General features: G+C 40.9%; 1 protein-coding gene across 5 annotated transcripts in view; it reads left to right on the forward strand.

Annotated features, from left to right (window-relative positions):
• MELK (maternal embryonic leucine zipper kinase) overlaps positions 1-18,764 on the forward strand; it is a 114,362-nt gene that overhangs the window by 57,711 nt on the left and 37,887 nt on the right. For 4 of the 5 annotated variants that reach the window (XM_005660248.3, XM_021066072.1, XM_013993665.2 and 1 more), the window contains 3 exons: positions 6,338-6,406; positions 7,818-7,916; positions 15,845-15,931. In XM_005660248.3, the coding sequence (XP_005660305.1) occupies positions 6,338-6,406; positions 7,818-7,916; positions 15,845-15,931 (255 nt within the window). The remainder of the gene's footprint in view (positions 1-6,337; positions 6,407-7,817; positions 7,917-15,844; positions 15,932-18,764) is intronic. The other variant, XM_021066086.1, reaches the window with a different exon arrangement.

The raw sequence follows: 18,764 nt of genomic DNA on the forward strand, positions 1-18,764 counted from the left end.
TTTACATGTATTAAATCATGGAATGCTAGCAATGATTTATGGAGTTGGTACTATTATTGTTTTTTTTTAATTTTTATTTTTTGGCTTTTTGCATTTTCTAGGGCCGCTCCCACAGCATATGGATGTTCCCAGGCAAGGGGTCCAATCGGAGCTATAGCCACCGGCCTACGCCACAGCCATAGCAACGTGGGATCCGAGCCATGTCTGCAACCTATGCCATGGCTCACGGCAACACCAGATCCTTAACCCACTGAGTGAGGCCAGGGATTGAACCCGCAACCTCATGGTTCCTAGTCGGATTCGTTAACCACTGAGCCACGATAGGAACTCCGAGTTGGTACTATTATTATACTCCTTTTTACACACTAGGAAACTGAGGCACAGTGAGGTTAAATAGCTCATCCACACAGCTGGTAAGGGGTAGAATCCAGGCAGTTTGTCTCCAAAGCCTACTCTTCAGAAAAGACGAAATAACTTGTACAAGTTCAAGGAGTGAATAAGCAGCCGACTGGGATTCAAACCTGCTGTCTGAGTCCAATCCCTGTCTGTTTCCAGTGCACCAGGCACCACGCTTCTCATTCACTTGTCCTCTCTGGATAGGGTTGCTTCTGTGGTGCCAGCTTATAGCACAACATTGGGGATCCATTAAAAGATCCTCCATGAATTCAAGCGGGGATGACAAAAGGGGTGATAAAAAAGAGGCAAAGAAGAGGTTGGGATCAGCCTAGTGGAGCTCTTCTCATTCAGTGTTTTGGTCTGAAAAGTCATTTTTGCATCTGTTTTTTATAGAATTTTGCTACTTTTAGTTAAGAGCACTTTTGTTTTGGATGGCAACTTTTGGATTTAAAAACATAACATTTATTTTATCATCGTAGATCTAGTTATGAACTTGTTCTCTATCGGTGTGTTGGAGCAGACCAGAAAGGGCTAGCACCTGGAACCAGATTTATCCTTGGGGTGGGCAAGTGCTGATAGGACAGAGGTAATGCAAGTAAGTTACAGCCTTACAGATTGTATATTAGTTTCCTAGGTTGTTGTCACAAAGTACTACAGGGCAGTGTCTTAAAGCGACAGATATTTATTCTCTAATAGTTCTGGAGGCCAGAAGTCCAAAATTAAGGTGTCTTCGGGGCCCTGCTCTCTTTGAAGGCTCTAGGGGAGAATCCTTTATCCTTTTCTAGCTTCTGGTGTTGGCCTACAATCCTTGACATTCCTTTGGCTTGTAGATGCATCACTCCTGTCTCTGCCTCTGTTTTCCTATGTCTAAATTTCCCCCTCCTTTCTTTTCTTTCTTTCTTTCTTTTTTTTTTTTTTTTGCTTTTTAGGGCCGCACTCGAGGCATATGGAGGTTTCCAGATTAGGGGTCCAATCAGAGCTCCAGCTGCCCGCCTACACCACAGCCATAGCAATATCAGATCCAAGCCAAATCTGCAACCTGCGCCACAGCTCATGGCAACACCACTGGACCCTTAATCCACTGAGCAAAGCCAGAGATCAAACCTTCAACCTCATGGTTCCTAGTTGGATTCCACTGCGCCATGGCAGGAACACCTCCCCTTCTTATAAGTCGTATCGAATTTAGGGCCCAGCCTACCCAATATGATCTGATCTCTACCTCATTACTTCTGCAAAAGGCCCTATTTCCAAATAAGGATGCATTCACAGGTTCCAGGTAGACATGAATGGGGGGTGAGGGTAGGGGGGAATATTCTTCAACCCAGTGCAGATGTTCTGCAGGGATTAAGCAGCAAATGACTCTGTGTATAGTCAACATGAGGAAAAACCCACTGGAGTACATGCAGGTTCTAACCAGCCAGTAAAGCTAGACAGGAGATCCTCTAAGAGGTTATGCAGGTTGTGATTGGAGGTTCAGGTTGATCATGACCCTTTGATCAGTATAAGCAGGTAGGAGAGTCCTTACTCTAGTCCTCACTCTACTTTCTATGAGACCTGGCAAGAGCAAGCTACAGGATTTGAGGTATCAGGCAAACGATCAGTTTGTCAACAAAGAGAACATGTCAGGTACCCAGGGTTTGAATCATGAGAGGTCTTGGTCTCAGGGATCGGGAAAAGCTCAGATAAGAGCGTGGGGTGAACTAGGTCAGGGCCAGTCATGCAGCAACTGTGACTTGCTACTGAGTCCCAGCGAGGTAGCTGAAGCATCTAAAATCCTCCTTTCCCAGGGGATAGGCCTAGAGCTCGGGCAGCACTGGGCCCTCAGTGCTTGGTGGATGAGGGACAGTAAGGAAAAATGAATTAGAGGCTTCATTATAATTCAGAAACAGTCAGCATCTACCACTGGCAAGCGTTAAGGTGCCCTGACAAGGTGTAAGTAAAAGTGGGCTTCTCTGGGTCGTAGTGAGTGCTTTAGATAAAGGAGAATGAGAAATTTAATAACATTAAATGTCATTTGTAAAATGAAAGCTCTTGCCCTTTCTAGAAAACACTTTGTAGGTCAGCATGCCTGCTCTCCTCAGAGAGGCTGAGTCAGAGGTTGAATTGTTTTAACGTCAACACTTCTTTTAAATTAATTGCTTGATAACATTTCTTTGGAACCTAAACTATTTCTTTAATATAATCAAAATCCAGCCTGTCATGTAATTCTAGAATTCTGAGTGACCCATATCTGTCTGTTTCTCCCCTTACCTTTCAGCTGGACTGATTTCTGCGAGAATTATGTCCTAGACAATTCATAAGAACAGAGAACCCCAATGGCAGTTGCTTCTCCATTTACCTGCCCCCACCTTCCTAGCTTATCAGTTGCTATTGTGTGTGTGTGTGTGTGTGTGTGTGTATTTTCCCTTGTCTCTCTGGACCTGTAATATATTTCTAGCGCAGGATTCTTACTCAGGTAATTTTGTCTTTGATTAGTTTTGGGCACCCTCTGGATTCTATCAGATTATGTTCCTTAGCTCTCCAAGTTATCATGAGCAATTCTGTGATCCATGTTACTGTTTTTTGTAACATTATTTGCTAGGATAAATTGGATAAATTGCTAGGAGTGAAATTGCTGAATCAAGGGTATGCAATCCTGAGTGTGTTTTTTTTTTTTTTTCATATTTCCAAATTATTCTTTAGAAAAAAAGTTTATACTCTCTAGTTGTATATATAAGCACTCTTGTCCCTGAACTCTAACACTGAATGATTTATCAGTTTGGTAGATAATAGATGGTATCATAGTTTTGTTTAATTACTTTTTTATTACTAAATTAGTTGAACATATTTTCATGTTTATTGACCATTTAAAAGTTCTTGTTTTGGGAATTACCTCTGAATATTCTTTGCCCATTTTCTTTTAGACTATATGCTTTTATCCCATTTCTTCATTTATTAAGGAACCATTAATTGAGCACCTTGTATATGTTAGGGCCACACATTGTTCTAGGTGAACAGCACAGGAGTTCCTACTGTATGCACTGGGTTAAGAATCTGACTGCAGCAGCTTGGCTTGCTGCGGAGCTGCAGGTTTGATTCCCGGCCTGGTGCAGTGGTGCAGTGGGTTAAGGATTCCGTGTAGTTCATGGCTGTGGCTCAGATGCAGTCCCTGGCCCAGGAATGTCCATGTGCCATGGGTGTGGCCATAAACTTAAAAAAAAGAAAAGGAAACAGCACTGACAAAATCCCTGTATGAAAGAGCTTATGTTCTAAGGTAGTGAGGCAGCAGATAAACAAATAAAAATGTAGCATGACAAGTGGGGATAAGGACTGTAAAGAAAGTGCCATGAAAGGGACATAGGGATGATGGTGGTCGGGGATATTATTTACAAAAGTGGTTCGAGGAGGCCTCAGTGATACCACTAGTATTAAGGGGAGACCTGAAGAAGGTTAAGTTACAACCTCTGCTGATATTGGGGGAGGCACTATAGGCAGTGGGAACAAAGCGTGCAGAGGCCCTAAGGCAGGGTTGTGTTTGACATGTGACGTGATCATGGTTCGGTGAGTGAGGGAGAGAGTTAGGAGGTGAGTTTGAGAGGAAGCAGGGAGTGCGGGGAATGTGGGGATACAGACCACGGAGGGCCTAGGAGTCAGAGTGAGGAATTTAGATTTCATTCTGAGTGAGCTGGGGAGCCATTCGAGTTTTGAGTAGTGAAGTGATAGGACCTGACGCAGTGTTTTGAAAGAATACTGGTATTGGTCAGTGGAGACTAGACTTGGGGGTGAGGGGGCACTGGTGGGATCTGGAAGGCCAGTTTGGGGCTGCTTCTTTTTTTTTTTTTTGTCTTTTCGTCTTTTTGCCATTTTTAGGGCCGCTCCCATGGTGGTTCCCAGACTAGGGGTCTAATCGGAGCTGTTGCTGCTGGCCAACACCACAGCCACAGCAACGCGGGATCCGAGCCACATCTGCGACCTACACCACAGCCCACGGCATTGCCAGATCCTTAACCCACTGAGCAAGGCGGGGATTGAACTCGCAACGTCATGGCTCCTAGTCGGATTTGTTAAGGGAGGGAACTCCAGTTTGGAGCTTCTTACAATGTATCAGCTGAGAGACCCTAGGGGGTGTGATGGAGGTAGTAACAGGTGATTCTGAATACGTAACATAGAGCCACAGCTTTTGCTCATGCATTGGATGTGAAGTGTGAGAGAGAGAGAGGAGCTCAAAATGATCCAGGGTTTCTGCTCTGAGCAGCTGGTAATGCAGTTGCCATTTGCTGAGAAGGGGAAAATGGGGGAAGAACAGGATTGGTGGTGATTTTGAGTTTTTAATGTGATGAAGTGTGTTAATCTTTGTCATTTAGGTAGAAAGGTTTTTTTCCCCTCAGTTTGTTAATTAACTTTGTTAGCGGTTTTTGTTATACAGAAATGTTGGCTTTTAATTTTGTTATCTGTTAATCTTTATAGCTGTAGTGTTACTGTCATGTCCAGAAAGGGTCTAAAAATAGTCACCGATGCTTTCTTTTAAGTACTCTCATGGTTTTGTGTTTGCATTTAACTCTTCAACCTGGGGGGAATTAGTTTTGGTGTAGACTGTGAATAACAGTTCAATCTTAATTTTTCTCATATAATTAACCTGTTATCCTAGCATCATTAAGCAATTTGTTCTCTGCTAAGAAAAATGATTCTATCATTTCCTTTGAATTGGGAAAGAGGGGTGTGTGTGACAGGCTGTGAAAAGAGGTATTTTATCATATATTAGTCTTTAGCAAGCCCCTGGTCTTGTTTTTGGTTGATAACTTGGTGACTATAATTTCTGAGCATAATAGGATATAAACATTTGTCTCCTGAGTCGCCCCCATTCCCCAAAGACGTACTTGCCTTGGGGGTGACTTTCATCAGTTCCCCTCAATGATTGTGAATTCTGCCTTGTGGATGAAATGTGTAACTGGTTTTTTTTGTTTGTTTGTTTTGTTTTTTGTTTTTTTTTTTTTGTCTTTTGTCCTTTTTAGGGCTGAATCCTCGGCATATGGAAGTTCCCAGGCTAGGGGTCTAATTGGAGCTTTAGCCACCAGCCTACGCCATAGTCACAGCAATGTCAGATCTGAGCCGCATCTGCGACCTACACCACAGCTCATGGCAACGCCGGATCCTCAACCCACTGAGTGAGGCCAGGGATCAAACCTGCAACCTCATGGTTCCTAGTCAGATTCGTCTCCGCTGCGTCACAACGGGAACACCTGTAACCTGTTTTTAACCACAGCCTGTATCCCGCCACCAGATATGCTTTTCTATGACCTCATTTTGTCAATTGATAAATCTTGTGGATTATTAACTAAAACAAAACTTTTTTTTGCTTTTTAGGGCCGCACCAGTGGTTTATGGAAGTTCCCAGGCCTAGGGGTCCAAACAGCTGTAGCCGCCGGCCTACAACACCACAGCCACAGCAATGCAGGATGTGAGCAGCGTCTGCAACCTACACTACAGCTCATGGCAACACTGGATTCTTAACCCACTGAGTGAGGCCAGGGATCGAACCCACATCCTCATGGATGCTAGTTGGGTTTGTTAACCACTGAGCCACAAAGGGAACTCCCTCTAAACTAAAATTTACTTCACCAATACAGACATTGATGACAGTGTATATTTGCTGTCCATTTGGAACCATGCTATAGATTCCAAAGCCCTCTAACATTTATGCTTTCCACCCTTACATTCTCCATGCTCTAGCCCTTCTCTGATTTGTGGATAATTTAGAGGTGACAATAGTATTTAATTTACTGGATTTTCTTCTTTAAGGCAAGAAATGGATTTCTTATGTTATTAGTAACATTTACCAAATCTTAAAATTGGTGAAGTTTTCGAGGTTGGAAGCAAACCTCCAGCATGTTGTTAACTGTAGCAGTTTGTGTCAAGGCTGATTGAACCCAAATCTCTTTAATGCTTTCTTTGTTTTTTGCAGAGAGGGAAATATGAAGTTCCTAAGTGGCTCTCTCCCAGTAGCATTCTACTTCTTCAACAAATGCTACAGGTAATCTTTGTTATTTATTTTTAAATAATGGAAGTCTATTGCAGTTGCTTGAATTTAAGATGTCTCAGGTCCTCTTACATTTATCTGTTAGCTTAAAAAAATTCCATTCATTATATCTACTGTGCAAATATTCTCTACTAGGTGTTTTCTTTGCAAATGCATTTTTTTTAAGACCGTTACTGGATGTCTTTGCTGATTTGATTTTTCTTGCCTTTTCTTGAGCATTATAGGTTTTTTCTAATCAGTTCTTGCTCCATTGTTTTCTGTTTCCTTGCTCTCTTTGTACAGTAGATATGTAGTAGATATGGATAAATGCTTGAATGAGTTTATGTATAGTTGGGTGGGCACCATGATTTAGTGCAGTGGTTCTCAAACTTTAGTATGTATAAGAATTTCTGAATGGGCTTATTAAAACACAGATTGCTGGGCACCACCCCAAGAGTGTCTGATTCAGCATATCAGGGACAGGACTAAGAATATGAATTTCTAACAGGCTCCCAGATAAGATTGATGCTGCAGGTCTGGGGGCTACATGTTGAGAACCACTGATTTGGCATAATGACCCCTGAAGGTGAAAGATGGGAGTGCTGAAGTCCAGTTATTCACCCTACCAGTCAATGGGCATGTCACCTAACCTGGTTCTGACCTATAACATGGGAAGTCTGAACTTGGCTTCATGGCTACATTGTGTTATGTGGATAAAATGAGATTAGTAGGAAATACTTTGAAAATACGAGGACCTTATTAGTGAGATTTTTTTTTCATTATTATGTATTCAGTTTTTCCACCTATTAAGCCATCTCTACTTTTGATTCAAAGTTTGCCTCAAGCTCACCCACTTTGATTAAGTAGGGCCAGACCACCAAATCTCCATAATGAGATTGAAAACACCTCATCCTTTCTTCTAAACTCCAGAAAACTGAATCTTTGTTGATTAATTTTCCTTTGCTCACATTTGAAAATTACAAATGGAAAAGAAAGGTGTGCTTTTCAACTTGTTCTGTGTGATTGTAAGCTCATCGGAGGTAGAGATTGCATATTCAGTGTGTATGCCCTGCATTGTGGCTGCTTGAATATTAAGTTGGTGAATATTTCCTGTGAATAGGTTTTCCAGCAAAAGACTATTACATCATACAATAGATTGACTGAACTTCATGAATAATGTCCATACCAATGAAGTTCATGTTTGTTAAACATTTATCTTCTAAGCCTGTGTTGGCTGCTATAGTTTTCTTGTCTCTATTCCATTTTTGAAAGAATTTATTCCAAGGCCATTTTAAGGTCTTTGACAGCATTTTTGTGATGATAAAGTTTACATCTGTTCTGATGAATTGTGAGTTCTCTGGAGGAAAGGTGGCCTATGCTCTCTATTTGAAATGTTAATCTCCAGCTACTTCTCAATGGCCACTAGGTGGACCCAAAGAAGCGGATTTCTATGAAAAATCTCCTGAACCATCCCTGGATCATGCAAGATTACAACTGTCCCGTTGAGTGGCAAAGCAAAACTCCTGTAAGTAAAATGAAATCCAGTGAAATTAAAAACAACAACAACAACAAACTTTGTGTGGAGTTGGGACCTACAGTGATGTGGTCTAAATATAAACAGCAATGTATTTTGTAGACTTACTCTGTACGTGAGAAACAGGAGGACCTTAAAGTCTTTGAAAAAAGTGTCTGTGCCCCATCCCACAACAATTAATGGACATTTTTAAAAGCTCCTGGGTATTTTTCATGTATAGTCAGGATTATGAACAATGCTGGAAATCTTGGGCAAGTTACTTAACTTTTCCAAACCTGTTTACTCCTTTGTAAAAAGTAGGTTAAACCTCTTCTCTCTACTTTCCAGGGCAGTTACAAAGTTACAGCAGTTCTCAGACTTGTAAGTCTGAGGCCCCCTTTATGCTCCTGATAAATACTTATTTATCGATTGATTCATTTAAAAGTAACAGTACTATCTCAGAAAACCAAATAAAGAACTACCACATGACCCAGCAATCCCACTTCTCCACCATATATTTGGATAAAACTTTCATTGAAAAAGATACACGCACCCCTGTGTTCATAGCCATACTATTCACAATAGCCAAGACATGGAAACAAACCCAAATGTCCATTGACAGATGAATGCATTAAGAAGATGTGGTACATATACACAATGGTATACTAGTCAGCCATAAAAAAGATCAAAATAATGCCATTTGCAGCTACATGGATGCAGCCGAAAATTCTCATACTAAGTGAAGTAAGTCAGAAAGAGAAAGATAAATACCATATGATATCATTAATACCTGGAATCTAATATGTGACACAAATGAACTTATTTACAGAAAACAAACAAATTCATGGACATGGAGGAGAATAGACTTGTTCACAAGGGGGAGGGGGAAGGAGTGGGATGGACTGGGACTTTGGGGTTAGTAGATACAAACTATTGCATTCAGAGTGAATAAGCAATGAGGTCCTGCTATATATAGCACAGGGAACTATAATCACTTGTGATGGAACATGATGGGGGATAATGTGATAAAAAGAATGTATGTATATGTGTAACTGGGTCACTTGGCTGTAAAGCAGAACTTGATAGAACATTGTAAATCGGAGTTCCCATCATGGCTCAGTGGTTAACGAATCCGACTAGGAACCATGACGTTGTGGGTTCGATCCCTGCCCTTGCTCAGTGGGTTAAGGATCTGGTATTGCCGTGAGCTGTGGTGTAGGTTGCAGACGCGGCTCGGACCCGTGTTGCTGTGGCTCTGGCATATGCTGGTGGCTACAGCTCCGATTTGACCCCTAGCCTGGGAACCTCCATATGTCGAGGAAGCGGCCCTAGAAAAGGCAAAAAGACAACCCCCCCCAAAAAAAAACAACATCATAAATCAACTATGATAAAATAAAAAATTTAACAGTTCTAAATCTATTTATCACAAATAAATATGTTGTGAAAAATGTCAGACTGAAAATACATTTAGTGGGAACAGTTGCATTGTTTTGTACCTTTTTAAATTTCTTTGAAGTCTGACTTAATAGAGGACACTTGGATCTCATCTGCTTCTTCATTGTCTGTTTTGCTATGTTGTTTTGATTGGAGAGCCTTAGAGAACACCTTGAGGACTGGTTATATATATAGGAGAACTTTAAATAACTCAAAGAGCTATGCAAGTTTAAGCAGTTATATTAATAAATATTCCTACGTTAATTTTCTTTTCTTTTCTTTTTTTTCTTTTTAGGGCTATACCCATGGCATATGGAGGTTCCCAGGCTAGGGGTAGAATTGGAGCTGTAGCTGCTGACCTATGCCACAGCCATAGCAACTTGGGATCCGAGCCACATTTGCAACCTACACCACTGCTCATGGCAACGCCAGACCCTTAACTCACTGAGCAAGGCCAGGGATCAAACCTGCATCTCCATGGATGCTAGTCAGATCTGTTAACCACTGAGCCACAGCAGGAACCTCCCCTACATTAATTTTTTTTAAATATTAAAAAAAATTGCTAAAAGTATTTAACAAACAGCAATTTGAACTTGGTAAAAATACGAACATTTCTAAAGGGTATGTATAATTTTACAAAATTGAAATGTAGTTGATTTACAATATTGTGTTAGTTTCAGGTATACAGTGAAGTGATTCAGTTATGCATATATTTCAGATTATTTTACATTGCAGTTTATTATAAGATTTTGAATATCATTTCCTGCGTTATACAGTAAATCTTTGTAACTTATCTATTTTATGTAGGGGATATATATTCTTTATATTTCAGTGAACTATTGCTGCATAAAAAAGCCACCTCAAAATTTAGTGATTTGAAGCAATTACAATTCATAATTTTAAGGATCAGCAATTTGGAGCTCAACCAGGCAGTTCTTGTGTGAGTCAGACCTGGGGTCACTCATGGGGCTGCAAGTCAACTGGTGACTTGACTGTGGCTGGATGGTCTAAGTCTCACTCAAAAGGCCAGCTGTTTTGCTAGTTATTTATTGGACCACACTGTGTCAAGCAGACTAGTCTGGATTTTTTGATAGGGAGGCTGGATTACCAAAGAAGCAAGAAAATGAGCAAGACCTAATAGTTAAGCATTTTTCCAGCCTCTGCTTGCATTGTGCTTACTAATGTCTGGCCAAAGCAAGCTACACGGCAAAATGCAGAGCTGGTACGGAAGGTATACCCATCAAAGCTGGTATAGTTCTTAGCCCTTTTTCATAGATAAGGAAATCAAGAAATTAGAAATAGCTATTTTAAGAATTATTGTGAGAAGCATGGTACTGCTTTACATCTTTTCAAATTTCTTTAAAATCTAGCTTAATAAACACTTGGGTACTCAGCTGTTTCTGCATTCGATCTGTCTTGATAGCCTGTTTTGATGAAAGCATATGAAGAAAATGTAGCCTTACAAAGATAATTAGAAAAGCATTTTAATACTTTTAAGGCGTATTTTAACAGCCTTTTCAAATAATTGGGGATGTTTTCTGATAGTCTACTAAAGTATCTGCAGTGGACAAGGGGTATTAGCATGGGTCAGCAAAATACCTTGGAGATACGTCACAGTGTAGACATGGTACAGCTGTGAGGTATTTGCTTTCTGGAGGAATCACACCAATAAATATAAATACTCGGAAACATAGACCGTTTGTTGTTTCCCCCTTCTTGCTAGTCTGCCCACTGTTATGATTATGCAGCCTGATCTGAAATTGCTCCTGATTCTCCTGTGACTGTCAACCCCTAATAATTTTTTTTTCTCCATGTTTCCTTTGATCCTCCATGACCTCTTGAGTGTCTGTTGAGGAAATACAGTTAGAGCTGCAACGTAATGCTAACAACTATCAGCCCTGAGAGGCTACAGCCAGCAGAGTGTAAGGTGTCTGAGCAGCGCAGCAGCAGGGCCAGGGGAGCATGATATGCCCTTGTGAGGTGGAGGATGTGGGTGGCGCAGATGCCTGTCTTCAGCCATTGGGGGTCATTGTTTCTCCACGTGTGGGAGGGCTCTGCACGTCTTCTCAGATACTCAGTCGTGTTCCTTAACAGGGTAGGATATACTACTGTTCGCAGTAGTACAGATGCCAAAATGAAGAAAGTCTCTGATGTCAACAACATAAAGATTATTTTAAAATTGGGGCACAGTATAAATAAGATACATAGGTTTGTGTGTTCCAAAAAAAATACTGTTTTCCCTTCAACTTAGCATAATAATTGCTAATATTTACTGAATGCTTACTATATTAGGAAAGTATGCCATTATAGTACTATAGCATAATCTAGACAGAGCCCTTAGGATATTACCTTTAAAGGGTTTATGATTTTAACTCTTATTTTTATTTTTATTTTTTTAGGGCCACATCTGCGGCATATGGAGTTTCCCAGGCTAGGGTTTGAATCTGAGCTGTAGCTCTTGGCCTATGCCACAGCCACAGCCACACCAGATATGAGCTGTGTCTGCAACCTATACCAGATCCTTAACCCACTGAGCAAGGCCAGGGATCAAACTTGCGTCCTCATGGATGCTAGTCAGATTCATTTCTGCTGAGCCATGACAGGGACTCCTGATTTTAATTCTTTTAACTCATTTAATCCTCCTACTAACCCTTTGAAGTAGATAGTGTTGTTGTCCTCATTTGCAGCCAAAGTAACTGAACACAGAATCATGAAATAACTTGCCCAAGGTCAAATAACTAGTTAAGTACAGAACCAAGCTTTTAGCCTAGACAGAAGGGTTCCAGAATATAATGGATTTGGCAGGTCAGCTAATTCAAACTCAGGGCCTGTATTCTGTGTAGCTCTAGCCTTTGTGATGAGCATTACATGTCTGGCCTCTCTTGGAATAGCTACTGGAGCAGAGTCATGGAGAGGTGGTGTTGTGGTGTGGTAGGAAAAACTCTGGGGTAAGAATGAAAGATGCCAGTCTCGGGCACATTGTATAAAACTTTCTGAGTCTTCATTTTCTCACCTCTAATATGGGTATTCTAGTGTCAGTCTCTTCCATATGTTTGGATTATGTGTTACCATTTATAAAATGCCTTTAAATGCTATGTCACTTGGGGAGTTCCCATTGTGGTGCCGTGGAAATGAACCCGACTAGGAACCATGAAGTTGCAGGTTCTTTCTCTGTCCTTGCTCAGTGGGTTAAGGATCTGGTGTCGCCGTGAGCTGTGGTGTAGGTTACAGATGCGGCTCAGATCCCACGTTGCTGTGGCTGTGGTGTGGGCCCGTAGCTGTAGCTCCAATCAGACCCCTAGCCTGGAAACCTCCATATGCCGTGGGTGCAGCCCTAAAAAGAAAAAAACAACACAAAACAAAAAAACCAACAACAAAAAAAAACCAAAACAAAGAAACAAAGAAGTTATGTCACTCATTTGTCATGTCTTCCTTACAGAGCTATTGCACGGATTAAATGAGTTATATACAGAAGAGCTACAGGGGACTATTGCTTTTCAAAGTATTTGCTGTTCTGCCTCAGTATTATGTTTCATCAAGAGTGAACAGTAAAAAATAATCCAGATTTACTTGGATATTTAAAGTATAGGTGATATTCTTTTTTTTTTTTTTTTGTCTTTTTGCCATTTCTTGGGCCACTCCCATGGCATATGGAGGTTCCCAGGCTAGGGGTTCAGTCGGAGCTGTAGCCACCGGCCTACGCCAGAGCCACAGCAACTCGGGATCTGAGCCGCGTCTGCGGCCTACACCACAGCTCACGGCAACGCCGGATCGTTAACCCACTGAGTAAGGGCAGGGATCGAACCCGCAACCTCATGGTTCCTAGTCAGATTCGTTAACCACTGCGCCACGACGGGAACTCCAAAAGTATAGGTGATATTCTCTAACACTATGCATGATCTCCTATCATTTTTACATGTAGCTCTAGTACCCAAGTATTGTATCAAAGAAGTTATATTCAGTTGTATTTTCTGCCCTGCTGAACAGGAAATGTAGTAGGCATGGATAATCCAAAATAATTGGCTAGCATTTGTTTTTTTTGTTTTGTTTTTTTTTTTTTGGCTTTTTGCCATTTCTTGGGCTGCTCCTGTGGCATATGGAGGTTCCCAGGCTAGGGGTCTGATCGGAGCTGTAGCTGCTGGCCTACACCATAGCCACAGCAAGGCAGGATCCGAACGAGTCTGCGACCTGCTCCACAGCACATGGCAACGCAGGATCCTTAATCCACTGAGCAAGGCCAGGGTTCGAACCCGCAACCTCACGGTTCCTAGTTGGATTCGTTAAGTACTGAGCCACAATGGGAACTCCTTGGCTAGCTTTTGGTATGCATTTTTGTACTTAATCTAACTGGAGCATGTGTAGCTGAGAGTTCAGAATACTTAAACTATTGAGCCTCTTTGGAAAACCCAGCTTGAGATAAACCATATTTTTGAGAAGTTCCCGTTGTGGCTCAGTGGTTAAGAACAAGACTGTTATCCATGAGGATGTGGGTTTGATTCCTGGCTTTGCTCAGGAACCTCCATATGCCGTGGATGCGGCCCTGAAAACCAAAACAAAACAAAAACCAAAAAAACATACAGTGGTTAGAGGTACTGGAAAAGAAAAAACTTGGAGAGGAAAGGTTGTAGATTTGTTAATAGTAGGAATATTCAAATTTCTGAAAGGCTCTTGGACCAAGGAGGAAGTAGAGTTATGACTGTTAGTAAAAAGAGTTAACCATTTTTTTTTTTTTTTTGGGTCATTTTCATGCAGAAGTTCCCAGGCTAGGGGTCAAATTGGAGCTGCAACTGCCAGCCTAGGCTATAGCTACAGCAATGCTGGATCCTAGTTGAATCTGCAACCTACACTGCAGCTCACAGCAATGCCGGATCCTTAACCCACTGAACGAGGCCCAGGATGGAACCTGAGTCCTCATAGATACTAGTCAGTTTTGTTACTGCTGAGCCACAACAGGAACTCCAGTTAACCATTTTTTGAGGGCCTACTCTATTTAGATGATATTCTGGGCACTCCACATATGTTGCATATATTGCAAGACAGGTGCCATCTCTATTTTACAGGTGATGAAACTGAGGCTCAAGGCGGTGTAGTGACATGCTCAAGGTTACATGATTATTTTGTGAGGTGATGATTAAAACCAAGGTCTTTCTAGTTCCAAGGTCTGTCAGCTATCAAATGGTACCAATTCGCAGTGGATAAGGATCACAGGGAGACAGACCACAGGGGACAGGAGGAAGAAGCGAACCATCCCAGATGTTCTAGAGAGGAAGACTTTAAGCAGAAAGTGAAGCATCAGTTATTGGGGCTCTTGTGAAGCAAATTCTTACATCAGAAAGATGACTTTAAAATTACATTCCTGGCTATATAGTACAGGGAACTATATCCAGTCACTTGTGATGGAACATGATGGAGGATAATGTGAGAAAAAGAATATTTATATATATGACTGGGTCACTTTGCTGTGCAGTAGAAATTGGCAGAACACTGTAAATCAACTATAATGGAAAAGATAAAAATCATAAAAAATAAATAAATAAAATTACATCCCTGGAGTTCCTGTCATGGCTCAGCAGAAATGAATTTGACTAGCATCCATGAGGGCACAGATTCCATCCCTGGCCTCGTTCAGTGGGTTAAGGATCCGGCGCTGCTGTGAGCTGTGCCATAGCTCGAAGATGTGGCTCGGATAAGGCATTGCTGTGGCATAGGCTGAGATCTGAAGCTCTGATTCGACCCCTAGCTTGGGAACTTTCATGTGCCGCAGGTCCAGCCCTAAAAAGACAACAAAACAAAGCTATTACATTCCTTATGATGTTCTTACCGTGTGATTTTCTGAACTCCTATTCCAGGTGTAGACCAGACCTTCTCTATCTTTTGATTCTCAGTGATCCTTGTTTGGTTCTGAGAATCCATTTCTGGCCCCATCTCTGGTGAGGTCTCATCATACAGGGATCAGAATACTTGGATAATTTCTGTCCTTAAGCAAAATAAAGTTTGTGTAGAGGCTGTCTCATTTCTTCCTTTTTAAAATTATGCTTTGCTAATACCTTTAGCATAATAATGATTGTGTACTGTCTCTGGCACCATCATAAGGGCTTCTTGAACTGTGCTAAACCTAAATATGACCCAGAGGACAATATGCTACAAGTCTGAGCCACTCTTTTACCCAGTCTGTTGATCAGCCACTGATTCTATATGCCTAGATGGCTGCTCTTTGATGCCACGGCAGTCCAGGTCTTGAGATGGGAGAGGAGAATTCTGTCCTTTGGCTGTACAACAGAATTGTAATAACTGATCCAAAGATGATGGGGATATGAAGGGGTGGAAAAGAGAGCTCATCATCGTCTTGAACTGCTTGTTGTCATCTGCTTATGTCTTAAAAATTGTGGATGTTGCTTTTACATCCTAGTGTTTGATTGTACAAGGTAATTATGGTAATTTAAACATCTCAAAGCTATAGATATTTTATAGTTTTTGGTTAATAAAGTTGATAAATTTTTTTGTAGCTTATTCACCTTGATGAAGATTGTGTAACGGAACTTTCTGTACATCACAGAAACAACAGGCAAACAATGGAGGATTTAATTTCACTGGTAAGAAATACAGCATGATTTTGAGTCATATCTTTTGTTTCATCATTGTTTTCTATTTTATCACTACCTTAAAAATAGTGTTAGCATTTTTCAGACTTCTGATTTTATCATGGGTGTAAATATTGCACGTATTTTAAATTTATGTATGATTTCCATTCACCTCTTCGCTGATGTCTGCTGGATATCCTCTTGAAAAATAAGATTGATCAAAGGGAATTATATTGGAAAAAAAATTAAGAAACAGAATAAACGAGTCCAGAGAATTGACAGGTTTCCTATTTTGACAACTTTAAATTCTCTAACACGGAACTGTGATTCTGCTGTAGGAATGAGATAAACACAAAGCAGTTTTCTTTTTACCTAAAAGCAACCCTGTAGCATCACATCACCCCCAAACTTATGAACCAAATACCATGAAATCATTATCATCATTCCTGGTGTTGGATCATTTTAACTCTTTCAGGTACTTAATCTCTCGATCATATGTGTGTGGTTTATTTTCTAGAGGTAGAAGCCCTCACAACTGTCTCTGAGTACAACCTAGCATGATGGGCAGGAGCTTTGCTCCTGGTTCTATGTCTTTCATCACCTATGAGTTGTATTTGTTTTTCCCTTTTTTCTTTTTCTTTTTTGTCTGTTTGCCTTTTCTAGGGCCTTTCCTGCGGCATATGGAGGTTCCTAGGCTAGGGGTCTCATCAGAGCTGTAGCCACCGGCCTATGCCAGAGCCACAGCAACGCGAGATCCAAGCTGCTTCTGCGACCTTACACCACAGCTCACGGCAACGCCAGATCCTTAACCCACTGAGCGAGGTCAGGGATCAAACCCGAAACCTCATGGTTCTTAGTCGGATTTGTTAACCACTGCGCCATGACGGGAACTCCTGTTTTTTCCTTTTTTCTAACTTGAAAGGTAAAAGTTCTAAGCAATTTAATTTAACTTAATTTTTTTTTTTTTAACTAACCAAAGCTTTTCTAAGCCATATTTTTTCTCCCCAATGAGGAGGAGCTATAAAAGAATTTCTTCGAATGACATAAGTCTTTTGAATGACAATTCCAGTCAAAGGGAATATGTCTGGAAAACAGAATAATAATTTACTTTTTCATGATATGAAAAGGAATGGCAGGAATTGGGAATTAGCGCAAGATATGTCAGTTCTTAGTTTTTAACAATGACGATTTGAAGTTGCCATATAAACAGGTTAGAGAAAATTGCATGCCTTTTTCTTGGGGATGATCTTTAATAGAAAACTGTAATTCAAAAATTTTCTTTTAAAATTTTTATTATAGAAATTTTCAAACACCTTCAAAAGTGGAGAGACTAGCATGATAACAATGATTTTTCATGCAGTCATCCTCTAGTTTTAACAGTTATTAAAAATTTCCAATTTTAGCTATACCCAACACTGTCCTCCATTCACCCTTTTTAGCTAGGGGATTTCAAAGCAAATCCCACATATCATGTCATTTTATCTTGAAAAAAATTTGGTATGGGATCCACAGATTTTTAAAAATCTGAGTCTTAAAAGTAACATACTCAGAATTTCAAGTATCATTGAAAAAAAATCTTTAAAATAGTTTGCTTTACATGGTCTCTACATATAATTTTCAAACTTAAAAGTAAAATGGGTAGTTCCCACTTTGGCACAGTGGATTAAGAATCTGACTGCAGGAGTTCCCGTTGTGGCTCAGTGGAAACGAACCTGACTAGTATCCATGAGGATGAGGATTTGATCCTTGAACTTGCTCAGTGGGTTAAGGATCCATTGTTGCCATGAGCTGTGGTGTAGGTCGCACGCAGATGTGGCTCAGATCCCAAGTTGCTGTGGTTGTAAAGGCCAGCATCTATAGCTCCGATTTGACCCCTAACCTGGGATGCTCCATATGTCTCAGGTGTGGCCCTTAAACAAAACAAAACAAAACAAAAAAAACCTGCCTGCAGTGGCTCAGGTCTCTGCAGAGACGAGGGTTCCATCCTCTGCCCAGCACAGCAGGATAAAGGATCCTGTGTTGCTGCAGCTGTAGCTCAGATTTAGTCCCTGACCTGAGAACTTTGGTATGCTGTGGCCATTAAGGAAAAAAAAAGTGAAATGGAAGTAGGAATTTTTTTTTTTTTACTTCTGATAAAGAGAACAAAGTAATGAAGCATGGTAGAGATTGTTCTCTGGTGTTACATATCTCTAAAGATCTGTTATTCTGAAAGCTAGGCATGACCGACATCAAGAAGGTGTGAATGTGTGAGCAGAGTAATAGTTTGTCTTCTTGTGTACTCTTCCCTCATTCTTAAATGCCAGTTAAATACTTATTTTCCAGTCCTCAGTCTGAGTAGACCTCTTCTCAACCTTGGCTGAACATTGGAAATAGCTAGGAACTTTAATCCTGATGTCTAAACCCCACCCCCAGAGATGAATATTTCATTGGTCTAGGGTATGGCCTGAGCATCAGAATTATAAAAAGCTTCCAAAATGAGGAGTTCCCGTTGTGGCGCAGAGGAAACGAATCCAACTAGGAACCATGAGGTTGCAGGTTCAATTCCCAGCCTTACCTAGTGGGTTAAGGATCTGGCGTTTCTGTAAGCTGTGGTGTAGGTTGCGGACAAGGCTTGTACCTGGCATGCTGTGGCTGTGGCGTAGGCCCGCAGCTGTAGCTTTAATTCGACCCCTAGCCTGGGAACCTCCATGTGCTGTGGGTGTGGCCCTGAAAAGACAAAAGACCAAAAAAAAAAAAACAAAAAAAAAACAAAAAAAAACAAACCCAAAAGCTTCCCAGATGATTAAAGTGTGTAGCCATCTGATAAGTACTACTCTAGATTCTTGCTCTTCCAAGTGTTATCTAG

Source organism: Sus scrofa, chromosome 1, assembly GCF_000003025.6.
Source record: "Sus scrofa isolate TJ Tabasco breed Duroc chromosome 1, Sscrofa11.1, whole genome shotgun sequence".
Lineage (NCBI taxonomy): Eukaryota > Metazoa > Chordata > Mammalia > Artiodactyla > Suidae > Sus > Sus scrofa.